Genomic DNA, 18,618 nt, shown 5'->3' on the forward strand with positions numbered 1-18,618 from the left:
TCAGAATGGCTGCTATCCAAAAGTCTACAAGCAATAAATTCTGGAGAGGGTGTGGAGAAAAGGGAACCCTCACACTGTTGGTGGGAATGCCAACTAGTATAGCCACTGTGGAGAACAGTGTGGAGATTCCTTAAAAAACTGGAAATAGAACTGCCATATGACCCAGCAATCCCACTGCTGGGCATATACACTGAGGAAACCAGAATTGAAAGAGACATGTTCATTGCAGGACATGGAAGCAACCTAGATGTCCATCAGCAGACAAATGGATAAGAAAGCTGTAGTACATATACACAATGGAGTATTACTCAGCCATTAAAAAGAACACATTTGAATTAGTTCTAATGAGGTGGATGAAACTGGAAGTAAGAGTGAAGTAAGCCAGAAAGAAAAACACCAATACAGTATACTAACACATATATATGGAATTTAGAAAGATGGTATCAATAACCCTATATGCAAGACAGCAAAAGAGACCCAGATGTATAGAACAGTTTTTTGGACTTTGTGGGAGAAGGCGAGGGTGGGATGATCTGAGAGAATAGCACTGAAACATGTATATTATCATATGTGAAACAGATCGCCAGTCCAGGTTTGATACATGAGACAGGGTGCTCAGGGCTGGTGCACTGGGATGAGCTAGAGGGATGGGATGGGGAGGGAGGTGGGAGGGGGTTTCAGGATGGTGAACACATGTAAACCCATGGCTGATTCATGTCAATGTATGGCAAAAACCACTACAATATTGTAATGTAATTAGCCTCCAGTTAAAATAAATAAAATTTTTAAAAAGTCTTGTGTTTCCTTATTAATTTTCTGTTTTGATGATCTGTCCATTGGTGTAAGTGGAGTGTTAAAGTCTCCTACTATTATTGTGTTACTGTCAATTTCTCCTTTTATGTCTGTTAATGTTAGTCTTATGTATTGAGGTGCTCCTATGTTGGGTGCATAGATATTTACAATTGTTATGTCTTCCTCTTGGATTGATCCCTTGATCATTATGTAGAGTCCTTCCTTATCTCTTGTAATCTTTATTTTAAGGTCTATTTTGTCTGATATGAGGATTGCTACTCCAGCTTTCTTTTGCTTCCCATTTGCATGAAATATATTTTTCCATCCTCACATTTTCAGTCCTTATGTGTCTTGAGGTCTAAAGTGGGTTTCTTGTAGACAGCATATATATGGTTCTTGTTTTTGTATCCATTCAGCCAGTCTGTGTCTTTTGGTTGGAGCATTTAATCCATTTATGTTTAAAGTAATTATTGATATATATGTTCCTGTTGCCATTTTCTTAATTGTTTGGGGTTGATTTTGTAGATCGTTTTTCTTCTTTTGTATTTCTTGACTGTTTAAGTCCACTGAAACTCCAATACTTTGGCCACCTCATGACAAGAGTTAACTCATTGGAAAAGACTCTGATGCTGGGAGGGATTGGGGGCAGGAGGAGAAGGGGACGACAGAGGATGAGATCGCTGGATGGCATCACCGACTTGATGCATAAGAGTTTGGGTGAACTCCGGGAATTGGTGATGGACAGGGAGGCCTGTCATGCTGCGATTCATGGGGTCGCAAAGAGTTGGACACGACTGATTGACTGAACTGAACTGAACTGAATGTTTGTGGTAAAGCTGATTTGGTGGTACTGAATTCTCTTAACTTTTGCTTGTCTGAAAAGCTTTTTATTTCTCTGTCAATTTTGAATGAGATCCTTGCTGGTTACAGTAATCTTGGATGTAGATTTTTCCCTTTCAGTACTTTAAATATATCCTGCCATTCCCTTCTGGCCTGCAGAGTTTCTGCTGAAAAGATCAGCTGTTAAGCATATGGGGTTTCCCTTGTATGTTACTTGTTGCTTTTCCCTTGCTGCTTTTAATATTCTTTCTTGTGTTTAGTCTTTGTTAGTTTGATTAGTATGTGTCTTGGCATGTTTCTCCTTGGATTTATCCTGTATGGGACTCTGTGTGGCTCTTGGACTTGATTGACTACTTCCTTTTCCATGTTGGGGAAATTTCAACTATAATCTCTTCAAAATTTTTCTCATACCTTTTATTTTTCTCTTCTTCTTCTGGGACCCCTATAATTTGAATATTGCTGTATTTGATATTGTCCCAGAGGTCTCTGGGTCTATCCTCAGTTCTTTTCATTCTTTTTACTTTATTCTGCTCCTCAGAAGTTATTTCCACCATTTTATCTTCCAGCTCACTGATTTGTTCTTCTGCTTCAGATATTCTGCTATTGATTCCTTCTAGAGTATTGTTAATTTCAGTAATTGGTTGTTTGTCTCTTCATGTTTATTCTTTAATTCTTCTGCTGCTGCTGATGCTGCTGCGTCACTTCAGTCGTGTCCGACTCTGTGTGACCCCATAGACAGAAGCCCACCAGGGTCCCCCGTCCCTGGGATTCTCCAGGCAAGAACACTGGAGTGGGTTGCCATTTCCTTCTCCAAGGTCTTTGTTAATAGATTCTTGCATTTTCTCCATTTTATTTTCAATGTTTTTGATCATATTTACTATCATTATTCTGAATTCTTTTTTAGGTAGTTTGCCTCTTTCCTCTTCATTTATTTGGACTTCTGTGTTTCTAGTTTGTTCCTTCATTTGGGTAGTATTTCTCTGTGTGTATGTGTTAGTCGCTCCATCACGTCTGACTCTTTGCAACCCCATGAACTGTAGCCCATGAGGCTTCTCTGTCCATGGAATTCTCCAGGCAAGAATACTGGAATGGAATGCCATTCCCTTCTCCAGAGATCTTCCTGACCCAGGAATTGAACCCTGTTCTCCTGCATTGCAGGCAGATTCTTTACTGTTTGAGCTACAGGGAAGTCCTTAGTGTTTCTCTGCCTTTTCATTATTATTATTTTTTAAACTTATTGTGTTTGAGCCTTTTCCCAGGCTTCAGTGTTGAATTCTTTCTTCCTTTTGGTTTCTGCCCTCCTAAGGGTGGTCCAGTGGTTTGTGTAAGCTTCCTATAGAATGAGATTTGTGCTAAGTTTTTGTTTGTTTGTTTTTCCTCTAATGGGCAAGGCTGAGTGAGGTGGTAGTCCTGTCTGCTGATAATTGGGTTTGTATTTTTGTTTTGTTTGTTGTTTAGATGAGGTGTCCTGCACAGGGTGCTACTGGTGGTTGGGTGATGCCGGGTCTTGTATTCCAGTGGTTTCCTTTGTGTGAGTTCTCACTATTTGATACCCCATCGTTAGTTGGAGAAGGCAATGGCAACCCACTCCACTGTTCTTGCCTGGAGAATCCCAGGGACGGCAGAGCCTGGTGGGCTGCTGTCTATGGGGTCTCACAGAGTTGGACACGACTGAAGCGACTTAGCAGCAGTAGCAGCAGTACAGTTAGTTGGCTCAGACGATAAAGCATCTGTCTGTAATGCAGGAGACCTGGGTTCGATCCCTGGGTTGGGAAGATCACCTGGAGAAGGAAATGGCAGCCCACTCCACTGTTCTTGCCTGGAAAATCCCATGGACGGCAGAGCCTGGTAGGCTACTGTCCATTGGGTTGCAAAGAGTCAGACACGACTGAGCGACCACTTTAGTAGAGTTAGTTCTCTGGTAGTCTAGGGTCTTGGAGCAACAGACTGGTTCCAAATAGGAAAAGGGGTACGTCAAGGTTGTATATTGTCACCCTGCTTATTTAACTTCTATGCAGAGTACGTCATGAGGAACGCTGGGCTGGAAGAAGCACCAGCTGAAATCAAGATTGCCGGGAGAAATAGCAATAACCTCAGATATGCAGATGACACCACCCTTATGGCAGAAAGTGAAGAGGAACTCAAAAGCCTCTTGATGAAAGTGAAAGAGGACAGTGAAAAGTTTGGCTTGAAGCTCAACATTCAGAAAACGAAGATCATGGCATCCGGTCCCATCACTTCATGGGAAATAGATGGGGAAACAGTGGAAACTGTCAGACTTTATTTTTTTGGGCTCCAAAATCACTGCAGATGCTGATTGCAGCCATGAAATTAAAAGACGCTTACTCCTTGGAAGAAAAGTTATGACCAACCTAGATAGCATATTAAAAAGCAGAGACATTACTTTGCCAACAAAGGTCCGTCTAGTCAAGGCTATGGTTTTTCCCGTGGTCATGTATGGATGTGAGAGTTGGACTGTGAAGAAAGCTGATCGCCGAAGAATTGATGCTTTTGAATTGTGGTGCTGGAGAAGACTCTTGAGAGTTCTTTGGACTGCAAGGAGATCCAACCAGTCCATTCTAAAGGAGATCAATCCTGGGTGTTCATTGGAAGGACTGATGCTAAAGCTGAAACTGCAATACTTTGGCCACCTCATGCGATGAGTTGACTCACTGGAAAAGAGTCTGATGCTAGGAGGGATTGGGGGTGGGAGGAGATGTGGATGACAGAGAATGAGATGGCTGGATGGCATCACCGACTTGATGGACATGAGTTTGAGTGAACTCCGGGAGTTGGTGATGGACAGGGAGGCCTGGCGTGCTGTGATTCATGGGGTCGCAAAGAGTCGGACACGACTGAGTGACTGAACTGAACTGAACTGAAAGGGTCTTGGAGTCAGTGCTCCCACTACAAAGGCTCGAGTCTTGACCTCTGGTCAGGAGTGAAGTTTTCACAAGTAGTTTGTTATGGCATTAAGTGAGATTAAAACAAATACCCCAGAATGAGAAACCAAAGGTGAACCTCAGACAAATGGCAGTTACAAAATCAGGCAAATAATAATTAAAATAATGAAATATACACATATACATATATACCCATGAACAAGGTCAAAACAGTCCAACAAAAATAAAATACAATAGATTGACCTGGTGAACAAAGGAAACCAAAAATTATATTTACCAGTTAAGAACAAAACTAACTAAAGCACAAACTCAAAAACAAAACTAAAGCAAGGTACCAAGTGGGGAATAAAACAATGAAAACAAAACTAACAAATATATTGAGAGGAAAAGAAAGAAAGAATAGATATGCAAAGTTAAATAGAGGTAGATGAAGAAGATTTATATACATTAAAGATTAACTGCAAGGGGAAAAGAACAGTAGGAAAGGTAAACAAGGGAATAAATGTAGAAAAAATATAATGGGTTTAAAATAATTAAAAGTTAAAATTAGAAAAAAGCGAAAAGAAAAAAAAACAGAAGAAGAAAAAAGGAAAACCCCACAGAACTGCAAAATCCCAACAGAGATGCAGAGGCTTATAACAACAATAAAAAGTGTGACTGAATATATACAAATACATATACACCCATAAGCAAAATCAAAACAGTCCAACAAAAATAAAGTATAATAGATTGACCTGGCGAACAAAGGGAACCAAAAATTATGTCTGCCAGAACAAAACTAACTCAAGCACAAAATGGAAAACAAAACTAAAGTGAGGTGCCAACTGGAGAATAAAGTATTAGCCTCCAATTAAATAAATTAAAAAAAAAAGAAATGAAAATAAAACTAAAAAAAGAGGTTGAGAGGAGAGGAAATGAAAGAAAGGAAAGAATAGATATGCAAAGTTAAATAGAGGTAGATATAGAAGATTTATATATATTAAAGATTCACTGAATGGGAAAATAACAGTAGGAAAAGCAAACAAAGGAATAAATGTATAAAAAATAATAATAGGTTCAAAAAATTAAAATTACAAAAAGAGAAAAGAAAAGAAAAAAAAGAAAATTTCCCAGAACTGCAAAAGCTCAATGTAGAGGCAGAGGTTTATAACAACAAGAAAAAATGTGACAGAGAAAGAATGAAAAGGAAAAGCTCAAAAGCTTAATTAGATTTCATAGTGCCAATAAAATCGACAACCACAGCAGAGGAGGGGTAAAAAAAAGAAAAAAAAAATCCAAAAGACTCTATAGAACAAGTCAAAACATAAGAATAATAAATGTTTTTCTTGAGTCACTGCTGTCAGATTCCTTTCCCTCGCTGGGAGTCACAGTCCACCTCATCTCCCTAGGATGCCCTCTAACACTGTGCTGATCTCCGGACCTGCTGTGGGCACAGCTCAGATTCTAATTGGGTTCTACTCCTCTGTGTTCTTCCCTCCAATGTCCACAGCTATCAGAACTAGTGTGTTTTCTTTTGTGGGAGCTCTCAATGACCTTTTATATATTCCATAGAGACAGGCTGTCTAGTTGATCGTGTGGATTTAATCTGTAGCTTACACAGCTAGTGGGAAGGTTTTGGGTCTTCTTTCTTAGTCGCACTGCCCCTGGGTTTCGATTGTGGTTTTATTTCCACCTCTGTATATGGGCCATCCACTGGGGTTTGCTCCTGAGGCTGCCTTGAAGGACTTGGGTTTGCCCCTGTGAGGGCCAGGTGTGGAGATGGTACAGCTCCCTGCAGAATCACAGGGATTCTGGCAGCACCACCACTCAGGGGAGTTGGCGGCTAAGGCAACAGGAAATATAGTGCTCTAGAAGGTTATGGCAAACAGTATTGGCCAATAGCTCCAGTATTCTTGCCTGGAGAACCACCTTTACTGACAGAGAAGCCTGCACTCATAGGCATGAGACATTTTTTTGCCTGTGGCAGCTCTGCCCCAGTGAGAGCTGAGTGTGAAGGTGACACAAGTGCTTGGCTTGGGGGGGACCCTGGAGGGGCCAAGTGTGCAGGGACACGGAATGCCTCCGTTGTAGGAGTTACGGCCCTATCAGAATCTTTTTTTGTGCCTCTTGTGGCTGGCAATCAGAAGGCTTCTTTGGCCAATCTTTCTCCCTAGCTCCACCAGTTCCGGCACTTAGAGGGCTTCCTTGCCTGGGGTCTTTCTCTGTTGTTCACGCATCAGGCACATAGAGGGGCCCTAGTGGTTGGGGTCCTACTCTGTAGATCAGCACGTCAGGCTCTTAAAGGGGCATCCTGGGTGGGGTCCTACTCTGTAGTTCAGTGCCTCAGGTGTTTGCTGGGCCAGCCCCTCTGTTGTTCAGCTGCCAATGCTGGTGTGTAGGGGGAGAGAGACTATGGTGATGGCTCCACCCCCTACACATGACTCAGCAGTATCGCCTTGCTTCCATGGCTGCCCAGCTTTCCCTCTGCAGGCATTTCCCAGCATAGTCTACTCCCTCACATCCCCCGATCTGTCTCTCTGCAGTCAACAGCAGCCCTCGCCCAGGGATTGCTCCACAATTCCTAAACTCCATCTCCCAGCCGGTATGCCTTCCAGGGGGTCTGCATCCCTGTCCAGGGCATGTATGGTTGCAGCAAGAACTGTCTGATCCTCATTCCATTTAGGCTCCCCCAGGTCAGATGTTTCACTCTCAGCCTTAAATGTTTCTCCTCTGACTCAGACAGTTGCCCCGATGTGGGGATCGGACCCCTGCTTCAGTTCCCCAACCCGGGAGGGCAGGCCCAGTCCTATTAACCCTCCTGTTTTTCCCCTTGGTTCCTTCGTTCTACCGAGTTTTATGTGGGTCTATATATTCTTTTCTGCTGGTCAGGTACTCCTGTACAATCTCAGCTGGTGTTCTGCATGCACTTCTGTGTCTGAAGGCGTATACCTGATGTATCTGTGGAGAGAGATGTACTCCACGTTCACCTACTACTCCACCATCTTGTTTTCCTCTGGGTAGATTCTTGATACATATGTACTAGTTAGTACTTTCCTGAAGAGTTGAGGGCGGGATTGACAGCCGCCTGCAAATCTTTAGCGCTTTCTCTGTGTACAGCCTTCCCCTCTTTGGCAATCTCGCCTGTGGAGTTTAGTTGTCTTGGCCTTCCTGGACTCTCAGCACCATCTCCTCAGTTAATGTAGACTATTGAACTCTGCTTAGGTTTTCTTTTCCTTCTCTGTAACTTGGAAACTCTCTCTAGACAGTAAGCTAGGATAATCATGGGGTTTGTCTCATAGGTTTCCCCTCTGTCAGGGATCACTGCCTTGTGCTGCCTGATGACTAATGTCTGAAAATTGTTATTTCATGTATTTTATCCATTTTTTAGGTTGTTTCAGAAGGGAGGACAAGTCTGGTCTGCTCCTTCATTTTGGAACATAAGTGGGAGTCCAAATCTAGAATAATTTGAAGGCAAAGGAAACCATCATCTGTGATTGTATTTTTTACCTATTGTTTGCCTTTGATTCACAAAGGTCAGATCTGTCTCCCAATCTTCCCAACTCACACAAATGCCTAGACTTCCAACTGAAGCCATCTTAAAGATTAAAGGAAATTGTTAACTGACTGGTTAGGCTAAGGTAGTAATACTGATCGTCCGTTGACTATGTAGGGTTTCTTGTGAGTCCACATATTCTCCAGGCCTACACAATTATTTTTTAATAATTACAGAAAGACTTCTGAAAAACCTTTATTGATAATAACTTTTATCAGCTTACATGTTTTAAATTGATCAATTTGTATTGTAAGCACTGCTAATATAACTTTGCCTTCCAAATAATTCGCTTACCATTTCATTTCATGATCTCTGCCATGCTGTCAGTGGAAAAACTATGGCCTAGTTCAAAAGCTTATTTTTGCATTAGACTTTTTTTTTTAATTTATTTTTTATTGGAGGCTAATTATTTTACAATATTATATTGGTTGGTTTTGCCATACATTGATATGAATCCGCCCTGGGTGTACATGAGTTCCCCCTCGCGAACCCCCTTCCCACCTCCCTCCTCCCTTTATCCTCCCTCTGGGTCATCCCCGCACACCAGCCCCGAGCATCCTGTAACATGCATCGAACCTGAACTGGCAATTCATTTCACATATGACAACATACATGTTTCAGTGCCATTCTTCCAAATCATCCCACCCTCACCCTCTCCCACAGAGTCCCAAAGACTGTTCTATACATCTGTGTCTCTTTTGCTGTCTCGTATACAGGGTTATCATTTGCATCTTTCTAAATTCCATATATATGCGTTAGTATACTGTATTGGTGTTTTTCTTTCTGGCTTACTTCACTCTGTATAATAGGCTCCAGTTTCATCCACCTCATTAGAACTGATTCAAATGCATTCTTTTTAATGGCTGAGTAATACTCCATTGTGTATATATACCAAAGCTTTCTTATCCATTCGTCTGCAGATGGAGATTTAGGTTGCTTCCATGTCCTGGCTATTATAAACAGTGCTGCAATGAACATTGGAGTACATGTGTCTCTTTCAATTCTGGTTTCCTCGGTGTATATGCCCAGGAGTGCGATTGCTGGATCATATGGCAGTTCTATTTCCAGTTTTTTGAGGAATCTCCACACTGTTCTCCATAGTGACTGTACTAGTTTGCATTCCCACCAACAGTGTAAGAGGGTTCCCTTCTCTCCACACCCTCTCCAGCATTTATTGCATGTAGACTTTTGGATAGCAGCCATTCTGACTGGTGTGAAATGGTATCTCATTGTGGTTTTGATGTGCATTTCTCTGATTATGAGGGATGTTGAGCATTTTTTCATGTGTTTGTTAGCCATCTTTATGTCTTCTTTGGAGAAATGTCTGTTTAGTTCTTTGGCCCATTTTTTGATTGGGTCGTTTATTTTTCTGGAATTGAGCTGCAGGAGGTGCTTGTATATTTTGGAGATTAATCCTTTATCAGTTGCTTCATTTGCTATTATTTTCTCCCATTCTGAAGGCTGTCTTTTCACCTTACTTATAGTTTCCTTTGCTGTGCAGAAGCTTTTGATTTCCATTAGGTCCCATTTGTTTATTTTTGCTTTTATTTCCAAGATTCTGGGAGGTGGGTCTTGGAGGATCCTGCTGTGATTTATGTCGGAGAGTGTTTTGCATTAGACTTTATAGAATTCTGTAGTTACTTTTGAAATTCTAAAGCATCCTGAGGTTTAAGTTCAGTTCAGTTTGCTTAGTAATGTCCGACTCTTTGCGACCCCATGAATCACAGCACGCCAGGCCTCCCTGTTCATCACCAACTCCCGGAGTTCACTCAAACTTATGTCCATCGAGTCTGTGATGCCATCTCATCCTCTGTCATCCCCTTCTCCTCCTGCCCCCAATCCTTCCCAGCATCAGAGTCTTTTCCAGTGAGTCAACTCTTCGCATGAGGTGGCCAAAGTATTGGAGTTTCAGCTTCAGCGTCAGTCCTTCCAATGAACACCCAGGACTGATATCCCTTAGAATGGACTGGTTGGATCTCCTTGCAGTCCAGGGGACTCTCAAGAGTCTTCTCCAGCACCACAGTTCAAAAGCATCAGTTCCTCGGCGCTCAGCTTTCTTCACAGTCCAACTCTCACATCCATACATGACCACTGGAAAAACCATAGCCTTGACTAGACAGACCTTTGTTGGCAAAGTAATGTCCCTGCTTTTTAATATGCTATCCAGGTTGGTCATAACTTTCCTTCCAAGGAGTAAGCGTCTTTTAATTTCATGGCTGCAATCAGCATCTGCAGTGATTTTGGAGCCCCAAAAAATAAAGTCTGACAGTTTCAACTGTTTCCCCATCTATTTCCCATGAAGTGATGAGACCAGATGCCATGATCTTTGTTTTCTGAATGTTGAGCTTCAAGCCAACCCTTTCACTCTCCTCTTTCACTTTCATCAAGAGGCTTTTGAGTTCCTCTTCACTTTCTGCCATAAGGGTGGTGTCATCTGCATATCTGAGGTTATTGATATTTCTCCCAGCAATCTTGATTCCAGGTTGTGCTTCTTCCAGCCCAGCGTTCCTCATGATGTACTCTGCATATAAGTTAAATAAGCAGGGTGACAGTATACAGCCTTGACGTACTCCTTTTCCTATTTGGAACCAGTTTGTTGTTCCATGTCCAGTTCTAACTGTTGCTTCCTGACCTGCATGCAGGTTTCTCAAGAGGCCAGTCAGGTGGTCTGGTATTCCCATTTCTTTCAGAATTTTCCACAGTTTATTGTAATCCACACAGTTGGTTGTTAGCCTTTTCCTCTTGCTTTCCTGCTTGCTGACTGAACAGAGAAGTTGCATCAGGAGTGGTAATAGAATAGGATCAGGTCCCAGAATCTTACAAACAACAATGAAAATGTAGTGGCACAGGACAAAATGGAGACATGGAGGCTGGTCTGTGTCTGAATAGCAATAGGTGTGAAAAAGGCATGCATTTTAGTTGACTGGGAATCTTTCTGACTCAATAGATGACCTGACTATTGGAATAAAGTGATTATAAGAAACATCCACAGATACAGCAAATATGGAAGAGGCATTTCATTTGCAGCTTTTACCATTTATACCCCATTAATCACTAAGTTCCACTATTTCTCCCTCTGTGTATTTTCACATCATTTTCTTCTTTTGTTCATGCTGCTCCTCACATCTACCCTTTTATGAACAGAGGTCGGTATACACAGCATGTGAGCCAGTCTGGAGTGCAGCCTGTTTTTTTTTATGGCCTGTAAGTTAGGTTTTTTACATTTTTAAATGGTTGGAAAGAAAATTTAAAATAGTAATATTTCATGACATGTGAAAATTATATGAAACTAAGTTTCAAAGTCCATAAATAAAGTTTTGTTTTATTGTTTATGAGTGCTTTTATGCTGTGACAGCAGAGCTGAGTGGTTACAGAAGAGGTTGTATGGCCTGTGAAGCCAAAAATATTTACTATCTGTATCTGGCTTTCACAGAAAAGAAGTTTGTTGAGTTCTGCTCTGCATTGCTGTTGGAGTGGAGTGTTCATTTAGAAATGCAGAATTGATGATAGCACATACACTTCCTCCACTCCAGACATAAGCTTCAAAATCTTCCACGGTGGGACTTCCCTGGCGGTCCAGTGGTTAAGACACTGAGCTCCCACTGTGGAGAGTACTGGTTCGATCTCTGGTTTGAGGTCACAGAGTGGGCAAAAATAAAAAAAAAAAATCTTCAGTGGCTCCTTATTGCATACGGGGGAAAAAATCCAAGCTCCTTTGTGTGACATCCAGGACTCTTTACAGCCTGGCACCAATCTGTTCTTTCTGGCCTCACCCCTCACCACTCCAGTCTTCTCTGACTTACCAAATTCCCAATGCTATTAACACTGAGATATGTGTTATTCTTTAACTGCCAGTGTTATTTCCAGCTTTGGAGTCTCCAAATGCTGTGTGCTATGCCTGTTCTTACCCATATTTTCTACCTATAAATCCCTGTTCAGTCATCCAGACCTGCCTGAAATGGTGCCTCTTCACAGTGAGTATTCTTTAGGCTCACCCTCTCCTCTGTAACCTCATCACATTTTGGACAGTCCTCTTCTGTTAGCACTTATCACATGACATTGTGATTATAACCATACTCTGAGCTCCTTGGAGGTAAAGAGTATGTTTTATGCTTGCTTTTTCCTCTAGTAGAGCTTCCCTGGTGGCTTCTACAACGTAGGAGACCCAGGTCAAGAAGATCCCCTGGAGATAGGATTGGCTACCCACTTCAGTATTCTTGTCTGGAGAATTTCATGGACAGAGTAGCCTGACGGGCTACAGTCCATGGGGTTGGAAAGAGTCGGACATGACTGAGTGACTAATACTTCTACTTTTTTCCCCTCTAGTATCCTACAGAGTATCTTGTACATGACAGATAGCAACCATGTTTAAATGAATAGACTGATTAAGATTATAATGATATTTCTACTCTCTGTATACTATATATAACATTTAAACATACCCAACTAAATAATTTGTACTCTCTCTCTTTATGTCAGAAAATGTATCTTGTGATGGAGCTTTGTGAGGATGGAGAACTCAAAGGAATTCTGGATAGGAAAGGTCATTTCTCAGAGAATGAGACAAGGTGGATCATTCGAAGTCTCGCCTCAGCTATAGCCTATCTTCACAATAAGGGTAAGAAGAGGATCACCCAGCTCATTGACTCCATGCAGGCAGATAGCACTTTTGCTTAAAGGTGATTGTATTCAGGATTCATAGTCACAGAAGTAATGCCTACTGATACAGAAAATTTGATTTTAAAAATTAAATTTTTTCCTTTGTAAATTTATTGATATATTTTAATTAGAAACAAGACAGGTATGCAATTACATTGTCCAGGGATAAGAATGAAATTATGAACATTTCTATTCAACAACTTGAAAAGAAGCTAATATTATTAAATCCAAAATAGAAAATCAATAGAAGTGAAATTTCTAAAAACTCATATATTAATAATAATGTTAAAAATCTGCATATACTAGGCATTAAAATTTTTTTCGACTTAATTATTAGAGCAGTTTTAGGTTCACAGCAGAATTGAGAAGTTACAGAGATTCCCAAATACCTCTGTCCATGCATGCACGTCCTTCCCCATTATTAGAATCCCTTATCAGAGTGGTTATACTTGTTACAGTTGATGAACTTGCAGTGACACATCATTATCACCCAAAGTCCATAGTTTACATTAGTATTCGCTCTTGGTATTGTACATTCTATGGGTTTTGACAAATGTATGATCCACCAGTACAGTACCATATGGGAGTCATTTCACTACTTTAATATCCACATTTAAATATTATTCTAATTCTTCTAATTGCTTTACTATTCTTTGGTATTATTGCTACTGTTTTTCCTCATGCTGCTGCTTTTTTTTTTTTCCTTCAGTGTTAGTTTGGCTTACATGTGACTTTAGAAGCTTCTCATTTTATCAGTTTGGTTCAGTTCAATTGCTCAGTCGTGTCCGACTCTTTGTGACCCCATGGACTGCAGCACACTGGGCTTCCCTGTCCATCACCAACTCCCGGAGTTTACTCAAACTCACGTCCATTGCATTGGTGATGCCATCCAACCATCTCATCCTCTGTCATCCCCTTCTCCTCCAGCCTTCAATCTTTCCCAGCTTCAGGGTCTTTTCCAATGAGTCAGTTCATCACATGAGGTGGCCAAAGTATTGGAGTTTCAGCTTCAGCATCAGTCCTTCCAATGAACACCCAAGACTGATTTCCTTTAGAATTGACTGGTTAGACCTCTTTATAGTCTAAGGGACTCTCAAGAGTCTTCTCCAATACCACAGTTCAAAAGAGATGAGAAAAAAACTTTGTTCCAGAGAGGTCAGGGGACATTGTTAGGTGTGCAGAGCTGGTACTGGAACCTAGGGGCTCATTCAACAGATGTTCCCTAAGCACCTACAACATTGAAGTTGGTCCTAGAGTTTACAGAGGTTCAAGCACAAGGCAAATGCCTCCCAGGGAAATTGGTGAGAGATGGAGTACAGAAAACAAATTGATGATTTGTTTTCAAATGGAGTACAGAAAACAATATGATTTCTGAGAGCAATATAGAGAGCATGGAGCATAGGTGTACTAAGTTCCTCATTTGATTGGAAAATCAAGCAAGAATTCACAGAGGAAGCAAAACTTGAGTTGAGGAGTACATACTCAGGTGAAAAAGGGAGGGCTTTCCAGGCAGAGAGCGAGGATTTTTGCAAGAGCAGAAAACCAAAGACTTGATATTTTGCTAATTTCAGTTCTCCCACATTAAGCTATAAAGTCAGTATATTTCAAACTAAATCTTAACAGGATTTATCATGGAACTTGATAAAATTATTTTGAGAGGGATGAGAATAGTAAAGAAAACAATGAAAAAGAACAGTGGAGGCAGCATAGAGACTTGCCCTGCCAAGTGTCAAACCACATTATGAAGATATATTAGTGAAAATTTTGTGGTGTTTATGATTGCAGCCATGAAATTAAAAGACGCTTGCTCCTTGGAAGGAAAGTTATGACCAACCTTGATAGTATATTAAAAAGCAGAGACATTACTTTGCCAACCAAGGTCTGTCTAGTCAAGGCTATGGTTTTTCCCGTGGTCATGTATGGATGTGAGAGTTGAAGAAAGCTGATCGCTGAAGAATCGATGCTTTTGAGCTGTGGTGTTGGAGAAGACTCTTGAGAGTCCCTTATACTGCAAGGAGATCCAACCAGTCCATTCTAAAGGAGATCAATCCTGGATGTTCATTGGAGGGACTGATGCTAAAGCTGAAACTGCAATACTTTGGCCACCTCATGCGACGAGTTGACTCACTGGAAAAGACTCTGATGCTGGGAAAGGTTGGGGGCGGGAGGAGAAGGGGACGACGGAGAATGAGATGGCTGGATGGCATCACCGACTCTGTGGACATGAGTTTGAGTGAACTCCGGGAGTTGGTGATGGACAGGGAGGCCTGGCGTGCTGTGATTCATGGGGTCGCGGAGAGTCGGACACGACTGAGCGACTGAACTGAACTGAACTGAACTGATGTAAGAAGAGATAAGGAGAACAATAGAAATTCCAAACACAGGTTGGGTGTGGAAGAGAACTGTAAACAGCTAGGAGTAGTAGACAGTCCAGGGCTCATCCAGCCTTATTTCCCTGGAAATTATGCCGATAGCTTTTTAAGTTTAGGGAAATGATTACAATGGATATGGAGTGGATCAGTTATTTGCAAAGGAAATATTTGGTACAGGAGAGTATTTGCATGTACATAGAAGTCCTGCCTGAGCCCTGACATGTTCAGCTGGAGATTTTGTGTCTCATGGGTTTTTGTTTTTAACTTTAATGTATAAAGAGTAGAAAAGTGGGACTGATGGTGCAGAAAATATATTGAAATAAGTATAGTTTGTATACATGTAGCCAAGTTGCAGTATGTTAAATGTTTATGCTGACAATAACATATGAATAGAAATAAAGAGGTAATCCTCTCTTTGAAGAGCGAAGGACATGGGAAAGCTTCCTCCTACAGGAAATATCTAACCTTGGACATGATCCTCTTTCACACTCACCAGGCCATTCATGATGAAGAGTGGCCAATTGGAGCAGCAGGGGGTTGGGGAGAGGTCAGGGAGTCAAAGAAAGTGGCTCCTTAAGGTTAGAAAAGTGGAGAAAAGGGATATGGATATAAGAGAATGAAACAGGGCAGAATTATACCTGGCCCTCCTCAGATTTTTTTCAACAGTTCAGTTCAGTTGCTCAGCCGTGTCTGACTCTTTGCGACCCCATGTACCACAGTATGCCAGGCCTCCCTGTCCATCACCAACTCCTGGAGTCCACCCAAACCCATGTGCATTGTGTCGGTGATGCCATCTAGCCATCTCATCCTCTGTCATCCCCTTCTCCTCCTGCCCTCAATCTTTCCCAGCATCAGGGTCTTTTCAAATGAGTCAGCTCTCCACATCAGGTGGCCAAAGTATTGGAGTTTCAGCTTCAACATCAGTCCCTCCAATGAACATCCGGGACTGATCTCCTTTTTCAACAGTAGATGTTAACTGGTCAAGTTCTATTTGTGTCCGCTCTAATTACTTTTTCATTATCCATTTCATTTGATTTGTTGTTTATTTTCTTGGTAGATATAGTACATAGAGATCTGAAACTGGAGAACATAATGGTTAAAAGCAGCTTTATTGATGCTAACAACGAAATGAACTTAAACATAAAGGTAAGATATTAGAAATGGTGGTAAACGTTTGCCTATAAATAGTTTAATATCAAAGTGGCAATGTACATCCTCTTTTTTAGATACATTTCAGAAGCTTTTTAACAGCCAAAAATAAGCAGCCTGTGCTAAAAAAATTAAAATTTCACAAAAGAAGTTGTGACTGACAAGAATAATTTTACAAGTTAAGTAGTGCTACTGAATTTTTTAAAAGTAGATATTCATTTGGATAGTTCTGAATCATTAGTTAATAGCAAACAAACAGATGCTCTGAATTCTAATTAATTTCAAAATTATGCCTGGTAATTTGATGTAAATGTGTTACAGATTTAGTGAAAAAGTACACCTTGGCTGTGCCTTTGATGCTAAATTAGTGCTAAAAGTCTGTATTTCTCATTTAAAAATTTCTTGGGTATTAATATTTATGTCCTAAGCACAGTTAGTATGCCAAGTATTTATTCTTGAAGACTTTATTCAAATTAAATGTTCTTTAATGTCAAATAAATGATCGGATACATTATTTATTACTTAGCATTTTAAAAGTGGTTGCTTTCAAAATATATGAATGTGTTAATAAGGGAATAAAATGTTGTCTTTGAATAACTTTCTCTGTTGCATTTGTAACATAAATAGGATTAACAGTATTGTTGTTATACTCAAATAAATGTTCTTAGATGTTTCCATTATAAGCTCTATGAGGGCAAGAATTCTGTGTGTCTTATTCACTGTTGATACCTGGAGTAATGCCTGAAATACAGTATGTGCTCAATTAATATTTGGTTCATGAAGGAGTAAATGCCCTCCGAAGAACTGAATTGGGTCATGAGAACTTTTATATATTTGATACCTGTATACATTTTCTGTGGAGAAAGATAATATATCATGATGCTCCAAGCAGGGTCATTGTGAACTCTCCTGGAGAAATTTATTAATCTCTTTAGAGAAATAGTGATATCACATTGTTGATAGGAACGTTTTCTTACTCCATAAGGTACTGGAAACTTTACATTCAGTGTCTGTGGACCACAATCTTGTCTTTGGTTGTGTGATCATTAAATGTGCCTGTTTTTTCTGCTTTCAGCCCAAGGCTGTTCCAACTTGGAAGACAATACCAAGGGCACACACTGAATATTTAATAACCAAATGTTTAATGACCAAAATTTAGACCTGAGCAGAAAGCCTGCAGTTGCAGCAGTAGGCCTCCCGTGTATTTGTAGTTATATTGTGTATTTTTTCCTGTTAATTTGCTTCTCGTAGTTTTTAATAGTGTAATAATTTTTTTAATTAGTATACTCTAGAAACACAGAGGAAATAATAGTAAAGAAAAGATAGCATTGACTAGAGAAAATGTTTTATAAATAATTATAAAAAGGAGGAGTTTCTGTGAGTGCTGACAAGAATAACGATTGGCATTTATAACAGTGCTTTAAACTGAAACATCAGAAAAATAGATAATAAACTTACTAAGGTCAGAATGTATTTTACAATGAAATAACTTTATAAAGATAAATTTTTATTTAAAAAAATGTTAAATGCCTTCTTCTTTTTGGAAGAGCAACTCCCTATGTTGAACCGGTGAATTTAAATTAGAAGGAGTGAGTAATCAACATTATGGGTGTTTTTTCAAAATTTGAAAAACCAAGTTTCTCTTGACCAGGTTTCTTTCTCACAAGGAGGGGCGGGGTGAGGGGAGAGGAAGCAAGGTCCTTATTAGTAATACAAGGAAAGCCCCTCTATCCTCAAGAATTCCTGAATTAAATGCAATACAGTGTAGTGAAAATCCTGTTGGCAGAATGTGTGAATTTTGGGTGTGGAAAACTGGTGCCTCTATGTGGATTTTTTCTTGCAGGTGACTGATTTTGGCCTAGCAGTGAAGAAGCATGGAAGGAGTGAGGCTATGCTACAAACCACATGTGGGACGCCCATCTATATGGGTAAGTTAGGAGGCTTTAAATGATTTTTTTTTTCCCACAGAAAAAAGTAGAACAACTTGTGTGGATTAAAATTTGAGCAGTTTGGTTTTGCATCATGACTTAATGGCCCTGATCAAGCTACCTTTTCTTTTCTTGAAAGTGAAAGTATTTTATTTGTCACAAATTTTTCATAGTTCTTATCTTTGGAGATTATAGTGTTCATCATTTCTCTGGGCTCTTCTTATAACTGTTTATGTCTCTTAGGTAATCATACACCCAAACCTAATTATCATTTTGTTAATTCATGCTAAAATAACGCATGTGTTTTGCTTCTTTCCATTTTTTATCCAATTTCATTGCCATCCAGTAGTTTTTCATAGAATCCTGATTAAATATATTTCATAAACCAACAGTTTCTCATTTTTGTAAATGTGATTTTTAACAACATTCTTGAAGTATAATTT

General features: G+C 40.2%; 1 protein-coding gene across 2 annotated transcripts in view; it reads left to right on the plus strand.

The window, feature by feature from the left end:
* STK33 (serine/threonine kinase 33) overlaps positions 1–18,618 on the plus strand; it is a 185,404-nt gene that overhangs the window by 112,267 nt on the left and 54,519 nt on the right. For both annotated transcript variants that reach the window (XM_055423426.2, XM_055423427.2), the window contains exons 6-8: positions 12,547–12,685; positions 16,156–16,244; positions 18,091–18,175. In XM_055423426.2, the coding sequence (XP_055279401.2) occupies positions 12,547–12,685; positions 16,156–16,244; positions 18,091–18,175 (313 nt within the window). The remainder of the gene's footprint in view (positions 1–12,546; positions 12,686–16,155; positions 16,245–18,090; positions 18,176–18,618) is intronic.

Source organism: Moschus berezovskii, chromosome 14 (genome assembly GCF_049115385.1).
Source record: "Moschus berezovskii isolate FMDL1 chromosome 14, NW_MosBer_1.0, whole genome shotgun sequence".
Taxonomy (NCBI): Eukaryota; Metazoa; Chordata; class Mammalia; order Artiodactyla; family Moschidae; genus Moschus; species Moschus berezovskii.